This window comes from Hylobates moloch, unplaced genomic scaffold (assembly GCF_009828535.3).
Source record: "Hylobates moloch isolate HMO894 unplaced genomic scaffold, HMol_V3 SCAFFOLD_2, whole genome shotgun sequence".
Classification (NCBI taxonomy): Eukaryota; Metazoa; Chordata; class Mammalia; order Primates; family Hylobatidae; genus Hylobates; species Hylobates moloch.
In genome coordinates, this window is record NW_026652277.1 from 79832861 (window position 1) to 79856786 (window position 23926).

General features: G+C 39.5%; 1 protein-coding gene across 3 annotated transcripts in view; it reads left to right on the top strand.

The window, feature by feature from the left end:
* The window catches only part of CEP162 (centrosomal protein 162), a 118469-nt gene extending 97291 nt beyond the window's left edge, over nucleotides 1–21178 (top strand). For all 3 annotated transcript variants that reach the window (XM_032152005.2, XM_058434770.1, XM_032152013.2), the window contains 2 exons: nucleotides 18908–19042; nucleotides 20139–21178. In XM_032152005.2, the coding sequence (XP_032007896.1) occupies nucleotides 18908–19042; nucleotides 20139–20345 (342 nt within the window). In that variant the 3' untranslated portion in view covers nucleotides 20346–21178. The remainder of the gene's footprint in view (nucleotides 1–18907; nucleotides 19043–20138) is intronic.
* The last annotated feature ends 2748 nt before the right edge of the window (nucleotides 21179–23926 follow it).

Consider the following 23926-nt stretch of genomic DNA (forward strand, 5'->3'; position numbering starts at 1 on the left):
TGAGGGACTGAGAAAGGACGAAAGTTTTCTCCAAGAAGGAGTTTTAGGGCATATTTGCCTATTATGAAAGATCCAGGGTATTTTTTTTTAAGTTTTTCTTTTCCTTGAGCACAGGACAGTCTTAAGGAATATTTTCGTAGTGGGGACCCCAAAATATAAGAAGGCCTGGAGCTGATGGAGTTGATGACAGAGCTCTGGAAAGTAGGTGGAGTGTAGGTACAGCAAAGCCAGCCTGGCTGCCGGTTCCCTGAGACAGTGTTCTGTTTATTTATTTCCTGGTTGGCAGTATTTACACAAATAACCTATACACCCTGGCCCTGGATATCGGGCTGGAGTACTTTCTGTAAATCTTTCAGAGGAAGGCAAGTTAGTAGGCAGCTGGGCATTTAAAAGATTTCCTGGGGAAGTTGGAGGAGTTTTAGGATTTAAGGAATTTGTTCAGAGGATGAGACTGGATTTTGAGGAAAGAAGTTTAAGTCAGGGACCCAGAGGTCGGAAGATCTTCTGGTAGATCAGTGTCAGGCAGTTGGGAGTAAAGGAGACTATAGGTAGGTGAGGAGGAATTTATAGCAAGTGTGGATGTTAACGTTGGTCTTCAGTCTGACTTTTGTTTATTTTTTTCTTTTTTAGACTAGACTTGACACTCTTTTATGCCCTCTTTTAAATTTTATTTTACCATAAGTACCAGTAAGACATTTGTTTTGAATGAATGCTCCCTTTAAAATTGAAAAAAAAAATCATTTTTTGATATAAAAGCTCAAATCTTTGAAGGTATACCCATTTTAATGTGATTCTAGACCAGAGGTCCCCAGCCCTGGGCCACAAACCAGTACCAGTCCATGGCCTGTTAGGAACCGGGCCTCTCGGCAGATGAGCAGGGGGCAAGTGAGCATTACTGCCTGAGCTCTGCCTCCTGTCAGATCAGTGCAGGCATTAGATTCTCATAGGAGCGTGAACCTGATTGTGAACTGCACATGCAAGTGATCTAGGTTGTGGGCTCATATAAGAGAATCTAATGATAAATGTGATGAGCTTGAATCATCCCAAAACCATCCTCCCTCTTTCTGTGGAAGAATTGTCTTCCACAAAACCATTCCCTGGTACCAAAAAGGCTGGGAACTGCTGCTGTAGACCAATAAGCTTTTTTTATGGTTTAAAACAAGTCTTCCAGGCAAGGTGACTCACGCCTGTAAATTGTAGCATTTTGGGAGGCTGAGGTGAGAGGATCTCCCAAGGCCAGGAGTTTGAAACCAGCCTGGGCAACATGGCGAGACATCATCTCTACAAAAAATACAAAAGTTAGCTTGTGCAGTAACATGTGCCTGTAGTCCCAGCTACTCAAGAGGTAGAGGTGAGAGGATTGGTTAAGCCCAGGAGTTCAAGGCTTCAGTGAGCTGATTGTGCCACTGTACCCCAGCCTGGGTGACAGAGCAAGACCCTGTCTCTACGAAAAACAAACAAACAACCAAGTAGCCTTTTGTAGCTTAACCATGGTTGCCGGAGACTTCCTCAAAAAGTCTGCAAAAGATCAAATCTCCCTCGATATCCAAAGTTTCTCCCAAAGATAGCCTAAGAAAACAAAGACCTTCATTGCTCTGCAGACAGAATAGTTGTGTGAAAATGGTGTTTCAAGCCTCCCACAGAGACACCTCCAGTCACAGACCTGCTAATCTGTGACACCACACAGGCACTACTGGGGTGGGACTCTCCCAGTATCAACCAAACAACAAAGTTTGAAACACCAAAGGCTCTTTATGGACTGGCGTCTCTTATTAAGACAAACTCCCCTGAGCTGCATCAGACAAAGAACACCGCTTGTCACTTGTGTCTTGGGTTCCCACCCTGTTCACCTGGCTGCCTGACACAAGCCAACGCTTGTGCCCCCCCACCTGGCAGAGACCAGAGACCAGTGTTCTCAGTGGTCATAAAAGCCAAACTCTCAGGACATAAAACAAGATAAAAGGTGAACCTCATCCTTTCTTTTTCTTATTGGGGACCCACAGCAAGGTTTGTCTAAACAGACACCAGTCTGGTGAGAACCGTGAACACACCAGTCTGGTGAGAACCGTGAACTCACCAGCCTGAGAGGGTGGCTGGAACAACAGGCTTATGTGACCTATGTCTGTGTTCTATCCTGTGATTCTCCTTCTTACAATAAATGATGCAAAAGACAATGGAAAACAATGACCTTTTCAAGGAGGCTAGAAATTATAACCAATAGGTAACCAAAACCAAACCCACAAGAGTCACAAATTCAAAGAATTTTACAAATTTTTTTCTCCTACCAATGTGAATGTGGAAAAGAAGGACCAGGAAAAATTTCACCTTCCTTTCTTGATTGGCTGCTATAGACAGGTATCTGGGAGAGCCGAGTTTGGTAAGAATTCTTACCTTTTACCAGCTTCTGCCAGTTTTGCTAGGATTTCATCTGCAGGTTCCAGAGTGGATGGGATATCCCAGAAAGTTCCATCTGCATTGCCAAAAACTGTCAGGAAGGAAAAAATTTTTTTCTCAACCCATGAGAGTTCCTGTTGGGACAGGCCACTGTAACAAAAGACAGATTAACAAGAGAAAAACAAATTTATTAATGTGTGCAGCACACATCAGAGGAGAAACCTCAACGAAAAGTAACTCAAAACAGTGGCTTAGAACTCTGGCTTACAAACCATCTTCAACAAAGAACAATCAATTTGTAGGTAAAGAAAGGACAGAGGAAAGCCGTTTTAGGCTACAAAGGTGGGAAACTGGGAAGGTAAATATATGGTAGGAAACTCATGGAGTACTGCAGATTCCTCCGGTGCCATCTCTGGGCTGATAAGCATCTAGAGCCCTCTTCACTAAAGGAAAATTTATTTCCTACTTTTAGGCAGAAAAAGAGGAGGATAGAGAGCTTTCTCCATTTGATTCTAAGATCCATTTGATTCTAAAAAGTGTGAAAAGCTAGGAAAGCTGCACATCCTGTTCTTTGATGCATATATACCATTTATTGTTACTGAAGGATTTAAGTCCCACAGGCAAAATAGAGCCAGTTGTATTATGAAAATATCAGTGTAAAAACACTCTACAATTACGCAAGTGTCAGTTTTTAAAATCTTGTTCTAGTAGTTGAAAGGCTGGTTCAGCATTGCACATTCTTTGCAGTGTTTAAGATGTGCATAAAACTTTGTTAACATAAGCACTAAGTTTACAGAACCTCAGAACTGAAGTAAAGTTTTTAGGAAAAGCAATAAAAGAAAGTATATGTACCTGTTTGCAAGATAAAGAATGAAGTCAGTTTTAGTTAACTTAATTGTTGTTAATTGAGCAATACAATGGTAAGACAGCTCTTACTTTAAGAATATCTAAAATACTTGAAAGTAGAAAAGACACAGCACATGATTTTTAAGCCTAACTACTAGAAAGCTAAGCACTCAGTGTCCTGAGTAAAGGTAATGACACCCTGCCTTTTAATTGGAATACCTACCTTTTAATATGGAGTTTATTGATAACAGCTGTATTCTGTGTAATATTCTATATAATAGCTGTTTTGACAAGACTAGTTTGAGGACTCTCCTGACATCCTGTGTATTATGAGGCATTTCCTCTCAGGCTGGTGGAAATATGAACTATTCCCACCTCCGTGTGAGCTCCAGGAAATGCTCAGGCTATTTCCACTGGCTTCAAAACTGCCTCCAGGCAGTAAACTGAACAACTCTAGAGCTCACCTTATTTCCCTTCTCCCAGAAATCACAGTCTGTAGTGCTGTTATCCAGTGTCTGAAAACAGTTGTTTCAACTATTTTGTGCTGTTTTCTAGTTGTTTAATGGAGGAGTCTCCCCTTGACTCCACATGACCACAAGTGAAAGTACACTATACATCGCCACAGATGAAAGCACACTATACATTTTAAACCATTGGTGAAATTTTGATTGCTTATGTGTTTTTAACATTTTATAGGCCATGAGATAACTGAACAATGATTTATAAGTTTTCAGCATAAAGCAAAGATGATTGCCACTTAGTATATTAGTTACAGAAATCTGAAAGGATGTTTCTAAACTCTTCATTATGTTTCATGCCTTTGTAACCTAAAGTATTTTCAAGCACATCTTTTGAAATTATGTCTGCTGCAACAGGGTGAAAATCTTACTAAGCATCTAGCACCTCTTCCGTTGATGCTAACTCAGGCATGTATTTTTCAAATCCTTGGTTTTTTTTTAAGACTCTAATCTTTTGTGTTTTAATATTCATCATAGATTTTTCAGTCTATTATTCCACTTCTAATTGACTGCAAAAATCTTCAGTTCATTTATTTCTTCACACCCTGCAGTTGCAGAGAAAAGACATGAATCTTTACTAATGATCCCTATGGAAAACTAAGGATTGATGCTATTATTGCTTATTTTCATATTTTTCCTATTATTAGGATATGCATTTTACTGATTATAGATTTTTTCATTTGTGGGATTTTGTTTTTTAATCTGCATATTTTATAAAAGATATAGAGAATATTTAAGACTTACTTCTAATAAGACCTCAGGGACTATTGTGGCCCACTCATAAGAATTATCAAAATTCTTACTGTAATTTGTTCCAAATATTCTACAGCTAGCTGCTGTTGTTTTGTGAATGGACAGTGGAAAGATCATAGGGTTTATAAGATCTGGGTTTAAATTCTTGACTCGCTGTTGTAAGGCTCGCTAGCATGTTCAAGTAAACATTTAGAGTCACACAACAACCATAAGGCCACACTTGGCATGCTGAATACAGGCCAGGAAACAGCAGGCTAGCAAGGCAGCATGACGCATTTCTCTTCAGTGCAAGTCATTCTCACAGCAGTTCATATAGTTGTCCAGGAGCTGTCCGAGTGACAACACAGGTGCAAGGAAATAAGACTCATACCACCTGCCAGGTACGAGTCTTACTCCCTTGCTAGCTTAGATGCCCCATGCTCCACAAGAACCGATATCTCTTATACTAATACTTGCATGGTGGCTCCCACAAGAACATGCTCAGTTACAAGAGTCAGCATGCTCAGGAGAGCCCAAAACTGTCTTCCTATGAAGTATTTCAGTTCATACAAAGTCCCCCAAGCCTAGGTGCCTGGTGTGCCGCCAATGGCCATTCTTTATCAAGGGGAGAACAGACACAGAAAAGTGACTGAACCCAAGGTCAGTTTCTCATGCAGAAGAAAAAGTTATCTTTACTTAGCCACTTCTAGTGTGTTTAAACTCTCTCAGCCTCAGTTTTTACAGCTATCAAGTTAAATAAGACCTTCATAGCATTTTTTATTCATCGATTTAATGAATACTTAGTGAGCAGGTGTCAGTCCCTGTTACATGCTTCTTAAGATATAGCAATGAAACATCTGGAGTCCTTGCTGTCAAGGAACATTCTAACCAGTAGGACAGAAAAATAATCAAACAGATACATATAGTCTATAATGTCTCCCGCTAACTGCCTTTGCTTCAGAACTGTGTCACATGCTGCTGCGGTTTGAATGTCCCTGCCAAAACTTATGTTTAAATTTAGTTGATGTTAAAGCAGGAATGGGTTAGTTATCACAGGAGTGGGCTCATGATAAAAGAATAAGTTCAGTGGTTCTCATTCCCTCTCTGTCTCATCACCTGCCTGCCCTTCTTTCATGGGTTAACGCACCAAAAGGCCCTTCCCAGATGCCAGTGCCATGCATTTGGACTGTCCAGATGCCGAACTGTGAGCCAAATAAGTGTCTGTGGTATTTGGTTATACCAGCAGAAAACAGACTAAGACATGTGCCCACCTCTAAACCAATCACTGCCAAGAAAAACTGGACAGCTATAACTGATCAGTTGTTTTTGTCCAGTAGTTGTCCAGTAAAACTGATCAGAATTTACCCCAGCATCACATGAACACCTGAACAATATCAAGGCCTTGTCAGCCAAGAAGGCAGGAATGACTGCTTAAGACACAGTGCCCAGCATCTCCTTCAGTGCTAGCCTAATTAGAATCTAAACCCTCTAGATTAAGTAAGTACTCACAATTCCTCTAGCAAAGTGACCAGGAAGACTTATGCCAATAGTTACAAAGCACGAAGGCACATGATATGATTGAAAAGTACACAGATACAGTGTACCAGGCTCATTTTTTTGTTGTTTTTTTGAGACAGTCTTACTGTCGTCGCCCAGGCTGGAGTGCAGTGGCACAATCTTGGCTCACAGCAACCTCTGCCTCCCTCATTCAAGTGATTCTTATGTCTCAGCCTCCCGAGTAGATGGGATTACAGGATTGTGCCACCACACCTGGCTAATTTTTGTGTGTTTAGTAGAGACGGAGTTTCACCATGCCGGCCAGGCTGGTCTGGAACCCCTGACCTCAAGTGATCCACCCGTCTCAGCCTCCCAAAGTGCTGGGATTACAGGCGTGAGCCACCACGACCAGCCCGGGCTTGTTTAAAGTAATAAAAGTAGGAATAATTTTGTGGTTCAGTTTAAATTGAGATGTGTAGTTTCTAAGATTATCTACTCACCAACAAGTAAGAGAACAAAGACAAATGTCTTCTCTGGGAAGCAGTCTCTGGGCTATGCACAGATTGTTTGAACTCTAGCACCTGAGCCACCTCCTGCCAACAGTTAGTGATATCTGTCTTCTCCAGTAAGAAAGCATCTTCACTCACCTTTAAGTGACATCATCCGGGTGAATCACTCTTTTTTACTTCAGTAAAGTAATAAAAAGATAACAGAGTTTTATTCATTAAAGAATATATGCTTATATGCTTTTTTTTGGTGCTATTTCTGTCCTTAGTTGAGCATGGATTCAATATGCAATGTATTTTTATACTATTAATACATAATAATTAGTATTAGCAATTAGAAGGTATAAAATCACTATAATCCCACTACCTATATTTTGCTCTATATCCTTCCAGATTTTTTTCTATTCATAAATAGAGAAATACCAATATTGTGGATATGGTTCTCATGTGTGTACACATGCAAATACATGTTTGTTCATGTATGTATGTATGTATGCATGCATATGATTTTCAAAGCATTTTTAACCTAACAGTATATATGTGTGTGTATGTGTGTATGTGTGTGTGTGTGTGTGTGTGTGTGTATAGATAGATAGATATAGATGATAGATAGATGATAGATAGAGAGAGAGATAGATATATGTAAGATCTTTTCATGACAGTATATATCTTTATTGGCACTTCTATTGTACCATTTCAAAATAGAGGCATTATAATATAATTATTTATCAAAAGTTTAATCTGTGGTGGGGAGGCTGACAAGATGGTCAAATAGGAACAGCTCCATTCTACAGCTCTCGGTGAGATCAACACAGAAGGAAGGTGATTTCTACATTTCCAACTGAGGTACCTGGCTCATCTCATTGGAACTGGTTAGACAGTGGGTGCAACCCACAGAGGGCGCGCCAAGGCAGGGTGGGGCGTTGCCTCATCCGGGAAGTGCAAGGGGTTGGGGAACTCCCTCCCCTAGCCAAGGGAAGCTGTGAGGGACTGTGCCATGAGGAACGGTGCACTCCAGCCCAGATACTACGCTTTTCCCAAGGTCTTTGCAACACACACACCAGAAGATTCACTTGGGTGCCTACACCACCAGGGCCCTGGGTTTCAAGCACAAAACTGGGCGGCCATTCAGGCAGACACTGAGCTAGCTGCAGGAGTTTTTTTTCATACCGCATTGGCACCTGGAATGCTAGCAAGACACCACTGGAAAGGGGGTTGAAGCCAGGGAGCCAAGTGGACTAGCTCAGCAGATCCCACCCCTACAGAGCCCAGCAAGCTGAGATCCACTGGATTGAAATTCTCACTGCCAGCATAGCTGTCTGAAGTGACCTGGGATGCTCAAGCTTGGTGGGGGGAATGGCGTCCACCATTACTGAGGCTTGAGTAAGCGGTTTTCCCCTCACAGTATAAACAAAGCCTACAGGAAGTTCGAACTGGGCGGAGCCCACTGCAGCTTGGCAAAGCCGCTGTAGCCGGAATGCCTCTCTAGATTCCTCCTCTCTGGGCAGGGCATCTCTTAAAGGCAGCAGCCCCAGTCAGGGTCTTATAGAAAAAACCTCCATCTGAAATGCAAGATGGCCAAATAGGAACAGCTCCAGTCTACAGCTCCCAGCGTGAGCGACGCAGAAGATGGCTGATTTCTGAACTTCCAACTGAGGTACCGGGTTCATCTCACTGGGGTTTGTTGGACAGTGGGTGCAGCCCAAGGAGTGTGAGCCGAAGCAGGGCAGGGCATCACCTCACCCAGGAAGCGCAAGGGGTCTGGGAATTCCCTTTCCTAGCCAAGGGAAGCTGTGACAGATGGTACCTGGAAAATCGGGACACTCCCACCCTAATACTGTGCTTTTCCAATGGTCTTAGCAAACAGCACACCAGGACATTATATCCCACGCCTAGCTCGGAGGGTCCCATGCCCACAGAGCCTCGCTCACTGCTAGCACAGCAGTCCGAGATCGAACTGCAAGGCGGCAGCGAGGCTGGGGGAGGGGCATCCACCGTTGCTGAGGCTTGAGTAGGTAAACAGAGTGGCCGGGAAGCTTAAACTGGGTGGAGCCCACCACAGCTCAAGGAGGCCGGCCTGCCTGCCTCTATAGACTCCACCTCTGAGGGCAGGACATAGCCGAACAAAAGGCAGCAGAAACTTCTGCAGACTTAAACGTTCCTATCTGACAGCTTTGAAGAGAGCAGTGGTTCTCCTAGCATGGAGTTTGAGATCTGAGAACGGACAGACTGCCTCCTCAAGTGGGTCCCTGACCCTCGAGTAGCCTAACTGGGAGACACTTCCCAATAGGGGCCGACTGACACCTCATACAGCCGGGTGCCCCTCTGAGATGAAGCTCCCAGAGGAAGGATCAGGCAGCAACATTTGCTGTTCTGCAATATTTGCTGTTCTGCAGCCTCTGCTGGTGATACCCAGGCAAACAGGGTCTGGAGTGGACCTCAAGCAAACTCCCAACAGACCTGCAGCTGAGGGTCCTGACAGAAGGAAAACTAACAAACAAAGGACATACACACCAAAACCCCATCTCTAGGTCACCATCATCAAAGGCCAAAGATAGATAAAACCACAAAGATGGGGAGAAAACAGAGCAGAAAAGCTGAAAATTCCAAAAATCAGAGTGCCTCTTCTCCTCCAAAGGAATGCAGCTCCTTGCCAGCAATGGAATAAAGCTGGACGGAGAATGACTTTGACGAGTTGACAGAAGTAGGCCTCAGAAGATCAGTAATAACAAACTTCTCCGAGCTAAAGGAGGATATTTGAAACCATCGCAAAGGAGCTAAAAACCTTGAAAAAAGAGTAGATGAATGGCTAACTAAAATAAATAGCATAGAGAAGACCTTAAATCACCTGATGGAGCTGAAAACCATGGCACGAGAACTACATGACGCAGGCACAAGCCTCAATAGCCAATTCGATCAAGTGGAAGAAAGGGTATCAGTGATTTAAGATCAAGTGAATGAAATGAAGTGAGAAGAGAAGTTTAGAGAAAAAAGAGTAAAAAGAAACAAAGCCTCCAAGAAATATGGGACTATGTGAAAAGACCGAATCTACATCTGATTGGTGTACCTGAAAGTGACGGGGAGAATGGAACCAAGTTGGAAAACACTCTGCAGGATATTATCCAGGAGAACTTCCCCAACCTAGCAAGGCAGAACAACATTCAAATTCAGGAAATACAGAGAACACCACAAAGATACTCCTCAGGAAGAGCAACTCCAAGACACATAATTGTCAGATTCTCCAAAGTTGAAATGAAGGAAAAAAATGTTAAAGGCATCCAGAATGAAAAGTCAGCTTACCCACAAAGGGAAGCCCATCAGACTAACAGCAGATCTCTCGGCAGAAACTCTACAAGCCAAAAGAGAGTGGGGGCCAATATTCAACATTCTTAAAGAAAAGAATTTTCAACCCAGAATTTCATATCCAGCCAAACTTAAGCTTCATAAGTGAAGGAGAAATAAAATCCTTTACAGACAAGCAAGTGCTGAGAGATTTTGTCACCACCAGGCCTGCCTTACAAGAGCTCCTGAAGGAAGCACTAAACATGGACAGGAACAACTGGTACCAGCCCCTGCAAAAACATGCCAAGTTGTAAAGACCATCAGTGCTAGGAAGAAACAGCACCAACTAACCAGCGAAATAACCAGCTAACATCACAATGACAGGATCAAATTCACACAACAATATTAACCTTAAATGTAAATAGGCTAAATGCTCCAATTAAAAGACACAGACTGGCAACCTGGATAAAGAGTCAAAACCCATCAGTGTGCTGTATTCAGGAGACCCATCTCATGTGGAGACACACATAGGCTCAAGATAAAGGGATGGAGGAAGATCTACCAAGCAAATGGAAAACAAAAAAAAAAAAGCAGGAGTTGCAGTCCTAGTCTCTAATAAAAAAGACTTTAAACCAACAAAGATAAAAAGAGACAAAGAAGGCCATTACATAATGGTAAAGGAATCAATTCAACAAGAGGAGCTAACTATCCTAAATATATATGCAACCAATACACAAGCACCCAGATTCATAAAGCAAGTCCTTAGAGACCTACAAAGAGACTTAGACTCCCACACAATAATAATGGGAGACATTAACACCCCACTGTCAACATTGGACAGATCAACAAGACAAAAAGTTAACAAGGATATTCAGGACTTGAACTCAGCTCTGCACCAAGCAGACCTAATAAACATCTACAGAACTCTCCACCCCAAATCAACAGAATTCTTCTCAGCACCACATTGCACTTATTCTAAAATTGACCACATAATTGGAAGTAAAACACTCCTCAGCAAATGCAAAAGAATGGAAATCATAACAGTCTCTCAGACCACAGTGCAATCAAATTGGAACTCAGGATTAAAAAACTCACTCAAAACCGCACAACTACATGGAAACTGAACAACTGCTCTTGAAGGACTACTGGGTAAATAATGAAATGAAGGCAGAAATAAATAAGCTCTTTGAAACCAATGAGAACAAAGACATGACATACCAGAATCTCTGGGACACATTTAAAGCAGTGTGTAGAGGGAAATTTATAGCACTAAATGCCCACAGGAGAAAGCAGGAAAGATCTAAAATCAACACCCTAACATCACAATTAATAGAACTAGAGAAGCAAGAGCAAACAAATTCAAAAGCTAGCAGAAGACAAGAAATAACTAAGATCAGAGCAGAACTAAAGGAGAGACAGACACAAGAAACCTTTCAAAAAAGATCAGTGAATCCAGGAGCTGGTTTTTTGAAAAGATCAACAAAATAGACTGCTAGCCAAATTAATAAAGAAGAGAAGAGAGAAGAATAAAATAGACACAATAAGAAATGATAAAGGGGATATCACCACCGATCCCACAGAAATACAAACTACCATGAGAGAATACTATAAACACCTCTATGCAAATAAACTAGAAAATCTAGAAGAAATGGAAAAATTCCTGGACACATAACGCCCTCCCCAGTCTAAACCAGGAAGAAGTCGAATCCCTGAATAGACCAATAACAAGTTCTGAAATTGAGGGAGTAATTAATAGCCTACCAACCAAAAAAAGTCCAGGACTGGATGGATGCACAGCCAAATTCTACCAGAGGTACAAAGAGGAGCCTACCAACTAAAAAAAGTCCAGGACTAGATGTATGCATAGCCAAATTCTACCAGAGGTACAGCTAGGAGCTGGTACCAATCCTTCTGAAACTATTCCACACAATAGAAAAAGAGGGACTCCTCCCTAACTCATTTTATGAGGCCAGCATTATCCTGTTACCAAAACCTGGCAGAAACACAACAAAAGAAGAAAATTTCAGGCCAATATCCCTGATGAACATCAATGCAAAAATCCTCAATAAAATACTAGCAATCCAAATCCAGCAGCACATCAAAAAGCTTATCCACCATGATCAAGTCAGCTTCATCCCTGAGATGCAAGTCTGGTTTACCATACGCAAATCAATAAACATAATCCATCACATAAACGAAACCAAGGACAAAAACCACATGATTATCTCTATAGATGCAGAAAAGGCCTTCGACAAAATTCAACAGCCCTTCATGCTAAAAACTCTCAACAAACTAGGTATTGATGGAACGTTATCACAAAATAATAGCTATTTATGACAAACCCACAGCCAATGTCATACTGAATGGGCAAAAACTGGAAGCATTCCCTTTGAAGACCAGCACAAGACAAGGATGCCCTCTCTCACCACTCCTATTCAATTCAACTTAGTATTTGAAGTTCTGGCCAGAACAATCAGGCAAGAAAAAGAAATAAAGGGTATTCATATAGGAAGAGAGGAAGTCAAAGTGTGTCTGTTTGCAGATGACACAATTGTATATTTAGAAAACCCCATCATCTCAGTCCAAATCAATATGGGCAAAGACTTCATGAATAAAACACCAAAAGCAGTGTCAACAAAATCCAAAAATTGACAAATGGGATCTAATTAAACTAAACAGCTTCTGCACAGCAAAAGAAACTAATCAGAATGAACAGGCACCCTACATTATGGGAGAAAATTTTTGCAATCTATCCATCTGACAAAGGGCTAATATCCATAATCTACAAAGAACTTAAATTTACAAGAAAAAAACAAGCCCATCAAAAAGTGGGCAAAGGATATGAACAGACACTTTTCAAAAGAAGACATTTATGCAGCCAACAAACATATGAAAAAAAGTTCATTGCTGGTCATTAGAGAAATGCAAATCAAAACCACAATGAGATACCATCTCACACCAGTTAGAATGGCGATCATTAAAAAGTCAGGAAACAACAGATGCTGGAGAGGATGTGGAGAAATAGGAACACTTTTACACTGTTGCTGGGAGTGTAAATTAGTTCAACCATTGTGGGAGACAGTGTGGCGATCCCTCAAGGATCTAGAACTAGAAATACCATTTGACCCAGCCATCCCATTACTGGGTATATACCCAAAGGATTATAAATCATTCTGCTATTAAGACACATGCGGCCGGGCGTGGTGGCTCACGCTTGTAATCCCAGCACTTTGGGAGGCCGAGGCGGGTGGATCACGAGGTCAGGAGATCGAGACCACGGTGAAACCCCGTCTCTACTAAAAATACAAAAACTTAGCCGGGCGTGGTGGCGGGCGCCTGTAGTCCCAGCTACTCGGAGAGGCTGAGGCAGGAGAATGGCGTGAACCCGGGAGGCGGAGCTTGCAGTGAGCCGAGACTGCGCCACTGCACTCCAGCCTGGGCGACAGAGCAAGACTCCGTCTCAAAAAAAAAAAAAAAAAGACACATGCACATGTATGTTTACTGCAGCACTATTCACAATAGCAAAGACTTGGAACCAATCCAAATGCCCATCAATGATAGACTGGATAAAGAAAATGTGGCACATATACACCATAGAATACTATGTAGTCATAAAAAAGGAAGAGTTCATGTCCTTTGCAGGGACATGAATGAAGCTGGAAACCATCATTCTCAGCAAACTAACACAGGAACAGAAAACCAAACACTGTATGTTCTCACTCATAAGTGGGAGTTGAACAATGAGAACACAGTGACATAGGGAGGGGAACATCACACACCAGGGCCTGTCGGGGGGTTGGGGGTTAGGGGAGGGATAGCATTAGGAGAAATACCTAATGTAGATGATGGGTTGATGGGAGCAGCAAACCATCATGGCACGTGTATACCTATGTAACAAACCTGCACGTTTTGCACATGTACCCCAGAACAAAGTATAATTTAAAAAAAAAAGTTTAATATGTACTAGGAACTGTGCAAAATGTTTTATATGCCTTATTTTATTTGATTCTCATCACAACCAAAAGAGTAGTTACTACGATTATTCCCATTTTAGATGAAGACATTGATGCTAAGGAAAGTGAAGTAACTTGTCCAGGCTTACCGACCACCATATAGAAGTGCCACCATTAGAACCTATTGCCTGTGACTAGGTCTCAGGCTCTTATTAATCATTACTAATTGATTTCACAAATCCCCTATTGTTGGCATGCAGGTTGTTTCCAGTTTTTTTAATAATATGTACATAGCATGAAGTATTTTTCAAATACATGTTTGCTTATTAAGTATTCAGTTATCTCTAGAGGATAATTCATTAAAATGCAAGGATTTTTAAAATATATGTGCATATTCAGTTTTGATTATATTCTTAAAGGTTCTTTTAGGTAGGTGGAATTAAAAGGAAATTTTCTCTATTTGTCTAAAACCAGATTTCTAAGTCTATGTGATTTACCAATGACTGTTTAATCATCGAAAGGTGAATGCACTAATTAATTCATGAATAATTGTTAAACACCTACCTCTCTGCCATGGGCAGCTCTAGGTGCTAGGAATACTGAGGAGAACAAAGACAAAAATCTTTGCTCTTATGAAGTTTACATTTTATGTGAGGAGTCAGACAGTAAGCATATATAAGGTTTAATAAAAAATGAGACAACATCTGTAAAGTGCTTAGCCTAATGCCTAGCACATCATAATGTAATGACTGACTACTACTTAGCCTTTAAGACTCAATTCAAACACAGCCGCCTTAGGAATTCTCTGTGGCCCATCTTCTCTTCAAGTTAGGTGTTCTCACTTATCTCACTACTCATTGGTCATCTCTTTATCATAGCACACCATATTATAATTCTCATTCACTTGACTACTTCGTTCAGAAAACCAGAGCTTCCTAACTGGTGTACCAGGAACAGGTGTATCACAAGATAGTAACAGCTGGAAATATTACTCAAAATCATTTTTCAACCATTAAAAAGGTTACAGGAATTGAAATAATAATTGACCATTCTGTGTATGACTATGCCTTTATCAGCTTTCTTAGTTTAGTCATTAGTTTTTTTTTTTTTTTTATGGTACTTTAAGTTTTAGGGTACATGTGCACAATGTGCAGGTTTGTTAAATATGTATCCATGTGCCATGTTGGTGTGTTCCACCCATTAACTCGTCATTTAGCATTAGGTGTATCTCCTAATGTGTTCTCATTGTTCAATTCCCACCTATGAGTGAGAACATGCGGTATTTGGTTTTTTGTCCTTGCGACAGTTTACTGAGAATGATGATTTCCAGTTTCATCCATGTCCCTACAAAGGACATGAACTCATCATTTTTTATGGCTGCATAGTATTCCATGGTGTATATGTGCCACATTTTCTTAATCCAGTCTATCGTTGTTGGACATTTGGGTTGGCTCCAAGTCTTTGCTATTGTGAATAGTGCCGCAGTAAACATACATGTGCATGTGTCTTTATAGCAGCATGATTTATAGTCCTTTGGGTATATACCCAGTAATGGGATGGCTGGGTCAAATGGTATTTCTAGTTCTAGATCCCTGAGGAATCGCCACACTGACTTCCACAGTGGTTGAACTAGTTTACAGTCCCACCAACAGTGTAAAAGTGTTCCTATTTCTCCACATCCTCTCCAGCACCTGTTGTTTCCTGACTTTTTAATGATGGCCATTCTAACTGGTGTGAGATGGTATCTCATTGTGGTTTTGATTTGCATTTCTCTGATGGCCAGTGATGATGAGCATTTTTTCATGTGTTTTTTTGGCTGCATAAATGTCTTCTTTTGAGAAATGTCTGTTCATGTCCTTTGCCCACTTTTTGATGGGGTTGTTTGTTTTTTTCTTGTAAATTTGTTAGAGTTCATTGTAGATTCTGGATATTAGCCCTTTGTCAGATGAGTAGGTTGCAAAAATTTTCTCCCATTTTGTAGGTTGCCTGTTCACTCTGATGGTAGTTTCTTTTGCTGTGCAGAAGCTCTTTAGTTTAATTAGATCCCATTTGTCAATTTTGGCTTTTGTTGCCATTGCTTTTGGTGTTTTAGACATGAAGTCCTTGCCCATGCCTATGTCCTGAATGGTAATGCCTAGGTTTTCTTCTAGGGTTTTTATGGTTTTAGGTCTAACATATAAGTCTTTAATCCATCTTGAATTAATTTTTGTATAAGGTGTAAGGAAGGGATCCAGTTTCAGCTTTCTACATATGGCTAGCCAGTTTTCCCAGCACCATTTATTAAATAGGGAATCCTTTCCCCATTTCTTGTTTTTGTCAGGTTTGTCAAAGATCAGATAGTTGTAGATATGCGGCATCATTTCTGAGGGCTCTGTTCTGTTCCATTGATCTATGTCTCTGTTGTGGTACCAGTACCATGCTGTTTTGGTTACTGTAGCCTTGTAGTATAGTTTGAAGTCAGGTAGCGTGATGCCTCCAGCTTTGTTCTTTTGGCTTAGGATTGACTTGGCGATGCAGACTCTTTTTTGGTTCCATATGAACTTTAAAGTAGTTTTTTCCAATTCTGTGAAGAAAGTCATTGGTAGCTTGATGGGGATGGCATTGAATGTATAAATTACCTTGGGCAGTATGGCCATTTTCATGATATTGATTCTTCCAACCCAAGAGCATGGAATGTTCTTCCATTTGTTTGTATCCTCTTTTATTTCATTGAGCAGTGGTTTGTAGTTCTCCTTGAAGAGGTCCTTCACATCCCTTGTAAGTTGGATTCCTAGGTATTTTATTCTCTTTGAAGCAATTGTGAATGTTAGTTCACTCATGATTTGGCTCTCTGTTTGTCTGTTATTGGTGTACAAGAATGCTTGTGATTTTTGTACATTGATTTTGTATCCTGAGACTTTGCTGAAGTTGCTTATCAGCTTAAGGAGATTTTGGGCTGAGACAATGGGGTTTTCTAGATATACAATCATGTCATCTGCAAACAGGGACAATTTGACTTCCTCTTTTCCTAATTGAATACCCTTTATTTCCTTCTCCTGCCTGATTGCTCTGGCCAGAACTTCCAGCACTATGTTGAATAGGAGTGGTGAGAGAGGGCATCCCTGTCTTGTGCCAGTTTTCAAAGGGAATGCTTCCAGTTTTTGCCCATTCAGTATGATATTGGCTGTGGGTTTGTCATAGATAGCTCTTATTATTTTGAGATGCGTCCCATCAATACCTAATTTATTGAGAGTTTTTAGCATGAAGGGTTGTTGAATTTTGTCAAAGGCCTTTTCTGCATTTATTGAGATAATCGTGTGGTTTTTGTCTTTGGTTCTGTTTATATGCTGGATTACATTTATTGATTTGTGTATGTTGAACCAGCCTTGCATCCCAGGGATGAAGCCCACTTGATTATGGTGGATAAGCTTTTTGATGTGCTGCTGGATTCGGTTTGCCAGTATTTTATTGAGGATTTTTGCATCAATGTTCATCAAGGATATTGGTCTAAAATTCTCTTTTTTTTGGTTATGTCTCTGCCAGGCTTTGGTATCAGGATGATGCTGGCCTCATAAAATGTGTTAGGGAGGATTCCCTCTTTTTCTATTGATTGGAATAATTTCAGAAGGAATAGTACCATTTCCTCCTTTTACCTCTGGTAGAATTCAGCTGTGAATCCATCTGGTTCTGGACTCTTTTTGGTTGGTAAGCTATTGATTGTTGCCACAATTTCAGAGCCTGTTATTGGTCTATTCCAAGATTCAGCTTCCTGGTTTAGTCTTGGGAGGGTGTATGTGTCGAGGAATTTATCCATTTCTTCTAGATTTTCTAGAAAAGCAGGAGCAAACACATTCAAAAGCTAGCAGAAGCCAAGAAATAACTAAAATCAGAGCAGAACTGAAGGAAATAGATACACAAAAAACCCTTCAAAGAATTAATGAATCCAGGAGGTGGTTTTTTGAAAAGATCAACAAAATTGAAAGACCGCTAGCAAGACTAATAAGAAAAGAGAGAAGAATCAAATAGATGCAATAAAAAATGATAAAGGGGATATCACCACCGATCCCACAGAAATACAAACTACCATCAGAGAATACTATAAACACCTCTACGCAAATAAACTAGTCATTAGTTTTTTTAAAAGTTATTTTAATAATCATTATTTTAACACATACAGTTTTTATGCCCAACCAACACTCATCACCACAGCATGTCCTGTGAGGCCTCTCCCTGAGCTCTCTGCAAACCATCCCAATTATAGTCTGCATCTTTGTTCAATGATGATATCATCAGGGATGCTCCACATTTAAAATAGATTGCCTCTGATTTAATTTGCTTGTATCTTTGCATGTTTTTCAACTAATGTAGGTAAGATACTGGCATTTTTTAGTATTATTGTTATTAGGTAATAGGTGTTTTCATAGAAAACGAGTTATTGTTAATTCTGTCCATTTTCATTTGTTTTTGCTGACTTTTGATGTAAACAATTAGCAAAATCTGATTCTTGTTGGAATTCCTTTTCATGATTATATGGAATAAAGAAGATACAATTAATTGTTTTCCCGAGCTCAATATGAAGGCACTGCATTACACTCTATGAGGATGGGGTCTATGTCTTTAATCTCTGGATCCCCAGGTCCTAAGACAGCAGCCAACACAGATAGGGCTCAGTGCTTCATTATCTCTACTTTATATGTATACATTTATTTGCGGAATGAACTTCTACAAACTATAAAGTGATAAGGACCATAGAGAATTACAGATAGAATTATAGGGAGTTAACAGAAGAAATATACATATTCATTAACTCTTTCTGTGCATGGGGCGCTATACTATGTTGAGTGCTTTAAATGGACTTTTTTAAATTCTGAAAGTAACCATCTTACTAACAAATACCTTGTCGTGAAACTTAATGCATTAAAGAAAGTGCCGACTTCATTTTCAGCTCCTTTACCAGACTGCCATACTTGGGAGGTAGAAGATGCTCCGTTCATCTGGAACCTCTTAGAATGTGAGGTCAACTCAGAGCTAGGATGAACCTTTACTTTCTGGATATAGAGAATGAAAGCTATTAATTACTCTAACAATCCAAGATGCCTTACTTATATAGAGAAATTTTATACAAATATTCTGATTTTCAAGATTACCTGTTAAATTCTTGGGATCATAGTTTTTCATTTGCTTCATATGTCAATTTTAGATTACAAAACTCTTAGAAGAATTGAGAGAAGCCAAAGAAAACCATACACCAGAGATGAAACATTTCATGGGCTTAGAAAAGAAAATTAAGCAGATGGAAATGAGACATGCACAAAGAGAACAGGAACTTCAACAGGTAAAGTAAATCACATTTACATATTTATATAGGTCTTTACTTTTAAGTGCCTTTAATTTGCTAGTTTTGTCATCCCTAGCAAAAATTACCACTTACAGTGTTTCCAGTGTATTTTGATCTTGTTAAAAATTTAATAAATTTATAACTTTTACAAGAAAATGAGACTATATCTCAAGTGCTTGAAGATTCGTATCCTCATATCTGGAAAAAAAGCAAAAACTTGTATCATGTTCTTAATTATTGATGGATTCCTAAAAACTTATACATCTTACCCTGGGAACAAGGCATGGTGTTCCATATTCAAGTCATTTCAGCAAATGTTTATAAGAAATAAATTGCTTTAATATGATTATTTAAAATATTATACAGCTAGCACTAGTAATATTACTATACTTAATTATAAACATAAATTAATAGAAGTTAAAAATAGCAAATGTAAGGGCATGATGTGTTTTTAGGCACTTGCCTTGGTGCTGAAATTTAACTTGGTTTGAACAGTATATTAGTCTGCTTGGGCTGACGTAACAAAATATCATCAATTGGGTGGCTAAACAGGAGAAATTTATTTTCTCACAGTTCTGTAGGCCAGAAGTCCCAGATTGAGGTTTTGGTCAGTTAGGTTTCTGGTGAGGGCTGTCTTTCTCACTTGCAGATAGATAGCCACCTTTTTTCCCATTCTAACATGATCTTTCCTCACTACCATGTGCGCAGAGGAGAGAAGCAGGGCGAGAGATCTCTTTGGTGTCTCTTCTGGTGATGATCTCTTGGGTGTCTCTCGTGGTGAAAACACTAATTCTTATCAAATCAAGTCCCCACCCTTATGATGTCATTTAACGTTATTTCCTTACTCCACATACAGTCACATTAAGGGTTAGGAAATTCAACATATGAATTTAAGGGGGACACAAACATTTAGTCCCTAACACAGTTGGGATGTATATACTCCTTGAAGACAGAAAATGCTGCATCCACGCAGAGCATTATGATTTACCTGAGTTCCCCAAAGAAACCCCAGGTTTGCCTACTTTAAGATTGTTAAATGTTCCTCACCCACCACTATGAACTATAACAGCAATGTGGAATTTTTTATTTGCAGATAATACAGCAAACACACCAAGTAGTAGAAACTGAGCAAAACAAAGAAGTTGAAAAATGGAAAAGACTGGCACAGTTAAAGAATCGTGAGCTGGAGAAGTTCCGCACAGAACTAGACTCAATATTAGATGTTCTCCGAGAGCTGCACCGGCAAGGGGTGGTTGTGCCAGTTGCTTTTGCAGATGAAATGAATGCACCAGAGTATTGATAGAAACTCAGATTTCATAATGACCTTATTAAAAGGCCTAAAGATGGATGGGATTGTGCCACTGTCAGGACAGCTTATGAAAAACAAGTGTTCCAATATGTTTCCAGAAAGCAAACAACCAAAGCAACATTTCAAAATAAATTGCCTTTAACCAATAAGAAAAAAAAAAGTATCATGGTGTATTTTACTAAAAATCATTAACCAGTCTCATTTTAAGTGATTTATGGACAGTTTCCTTTATGGCAGAGAAGGTCTCACTTGTATGCTAGAAATAGAAAGAAAAGAAAATTGAACATACATACTCCACCACATTTTTATTGATAATATGTGAAGAAGTTTTTAAAATTTGTATTTTAGATCCAGGGGGTACATGTGCTTGTTGTAACATGGGTGTATTGAATAATGGTGGGAATTGGGCTTCTAGTGTACCCATCACCCAAATATTAAACACTGTACCCAACAGGTAATTTTTCAACCGTTACTGCCGCTCACATTCTTTCCCCTATTGGAGTCCCCAGTGTCTGTTGTCTCCATCTTTATGTCTGTGTGTACCCATTGTTTAGCTCCTACTTTTAAGTGAGAATATATGCAATATTTTATTTTTTACTTCTGATTTAGTTCACATAGGATAATGGCCTCCACCTCCATCCATGTTGCTGCAGATGACATGATTTCATTCTCTTTTATAGTTGCATAATACTCCATTTATATATATCTCTCTATATATATATCTCACATTTTCTTTATCCAGTCAATTGTTGGTAGATACTTAGGTTGGTTCCATGAATTTGCTATTGTAAATATTGCTGCAGTAAACATACATGTGCAGATATCTTTTTTATATAGTGATTTCTGTTCCTTTGGGTAGATTCCCAGTAATGAGATTGCTGGGTTGAATGGTAGTTCTATTTTTAGTTCTTTGAGAAATCTCTATACTGCTTTCCATAGAGGCTGAATTAATTTACATTCCCACCAAGAGTATTCATGTTCCCTTTTCTACACATTGACACCATCATCTGTTGTTTCACGACTTTTTAATAATAACCATTGTGACTGGTATAAGATGATATCTCGGTGTGGTTTTTGTATTTCTGTAATGATTAGTGATGTTGACCTTTTTTTTACGTGTTTGTTGGTCAGTTGTATTTCTTTTGATCAATGTCCGTTCGTGTCCTTTGCCCAGTTTGTAACGGGATTGTTTGGGGTTTTTTCTTATTGTTTTAGTTCCTTGTAGCTGATGAATATTAGTCTTATGTCAGAGAAATAACTTGCATATATTTTCCCCCATTATGTAGGTTGTCTGTTTATTTAGTTGATTATTTTGCTGTGCAGAGCCTTTAATTTTAATTCAGTTCCATTTATCTATTTTTGGCTTTGTTGCATTTGCTTTTAGGGACTTCATTGTTCATTTTTTGCTGAGGCCAACATCCAGAAGAGTTTTTCCTAGGTTTTCTTCTAGCATTTTAATACTTTAAAGTCTTACATTTAGGTCTTTAATCCATCTTTCATTAATTTTTGTATATGATGAGAGGTAAGGATCTAGTTTATTTCTTCTGCGGATGGCAAATCAGTTTTCCCAGCACCATTTATTGAATAGGGTGTCCTTTCCCCAGTGTATATTTTTGTTGACTTTGTCAGAGATCAGTTAGCTGTAAGTATGTGGCTTTATTTCTGAGTTCCCTATTCTGTTCCATTGATCTGTGTGTATTTTTGTACCACTACCATGCTGTTTTAGTTACTATAGCCTTGTATTGAAGTCAAGCAATGTGATGCCTCTGTATTTGTTCTTTTTGCTTAGGAGTGCTTTGGCTATTTAGGCTTTTTTTTTTTTTTTTTTGGAGATGGGGGTTCAATATGAATTTTAGGATTGTTTTTCCCAATTCTGTGACAAAATGATGGTAATTAATAGGAATTACATCAAATCTGTAGATTGCTTTGGGCAATATGGTCATTTAAAACAATCATTGGTTATTCAATTCATAAGCATGGGATGTATTTCCATTTGCTTGTGTCAAATGCAGTTTCTTCTGTGTTTTGTAGTTTTTTACCTCCTTGGTTAAATGTATTCCTAGGTACTGTGTGTGTGTGTGTGTGTGTGTGTGTGTGTGTGTGTGTGTGTGTGGCTATTGTAAATGGGATTGAGTTCTTAATTTTGTTCTCAGCTTGAACGTTATTGGTGTATAGAGATTCCACTGGGTTTTGTATCTTGATTTTGTATCCTGAAACTTCACTGAACTCACTTACCAAGTCTACGAGTCTTCTGGAGGAGTCTTTAGGGCTTTCTAGGTATATAGTCGTGTCATCAGCAAAACAGATTATTTGACTTTCTCTTTTCCAATTTGGATGTCTTTTACCTCTTTCTCTTGTCTGATTTCTCTAGCTAGGACTGCCAATACTGTATTGAATAGATGTGGTGAGAGTGCACATTCTCATCTTTTTTCCATTTCTTAGGGAAATGCTTTCAGCTTTAACCCATGCAGTATGATGTTGGCTGTAGGTTTGTAATATATGGCTTTTATTATTGGAGGGGTTATTGGATTTGGTTTGCTAGTATTTTGCTGAGGATTTTCAGATCTGTGTTCATCAGGTAGACTGGCCTGCAGTTCTCTTTTTTTCTGGTATCCTTGACTGATTGTGGGTATCAGGGTGAAACTGTATTTGTAGAGTGAGTTTGGGAGGCATCCTTCCCCTTCAGTTTTTTTGGAATAGTTTCAATAAGATTGATACTAGCTCTTTGTATGTCTGGTAGAATTTTGCTGTGAATCCATCTGATCCTGGGCTTTTTGTTGTTTTTGGAAGATGTTTTATTACCAATTTGATTTATTTACTCATTATTGGTTAATCTAGCTGTCAATTTGGTTTACTCTTTGAGTGAACCAACTTTTTGTTGTATTGATCCTCTATCATTTTTTGGTCTCATTTAGTTTGGCTTTGGTCTTTGTTATTTCTTATCTTCTTCTAGATTTGAATTCAGTTTGTTCTTGTTTTTCTAGGTCCTTGAGGTGCGATGTTAGGTTGTTAATTTGAGATCTGTCTTTTTGTGTAGGCATTTATTCTATAAACTTTCCTCTTAACATTACTTTTGCTGTATCCCAAAGGTTTTGGTATGTTATATCTCTATTTTCATTTATTTCAAAGAATTTTTTATTTCTGCCTTAATTTCATTGTTTACCCAGGAGTCATTCAGGAGCAAGCTGTTTTGTTTTCATGTACTTGTGCAGTTTTTGTTTGTTTTTGAAACGGAGTCTTGCTCTGTCACCCAGGCCAGAATGCTATGGTGTAATCTCGGCTCACTACAACCTCCACCTCCTGGGTTCAGGCGATTCTCCTGTCTCAGCCCCCGAGTAGCTGGAATTACAGGCGCATGCCATCACACCCAGCTAATTTTTTATATTTTTAGTAGAGATGGGGTTTCACCATGTTGGCCAGGCTGGTCTTGAACTCCTGACCTCAGGTGATCTGCCCACCTCGGCCTCCCAAACTGTTTGGATTACAGATGTGAGCCACCATGCCTGGCCACGCTTGTGCAATTTTGAGAGTTCCTTTTGGTATTGATTTCTAATTTCCACCATGGTATAGGA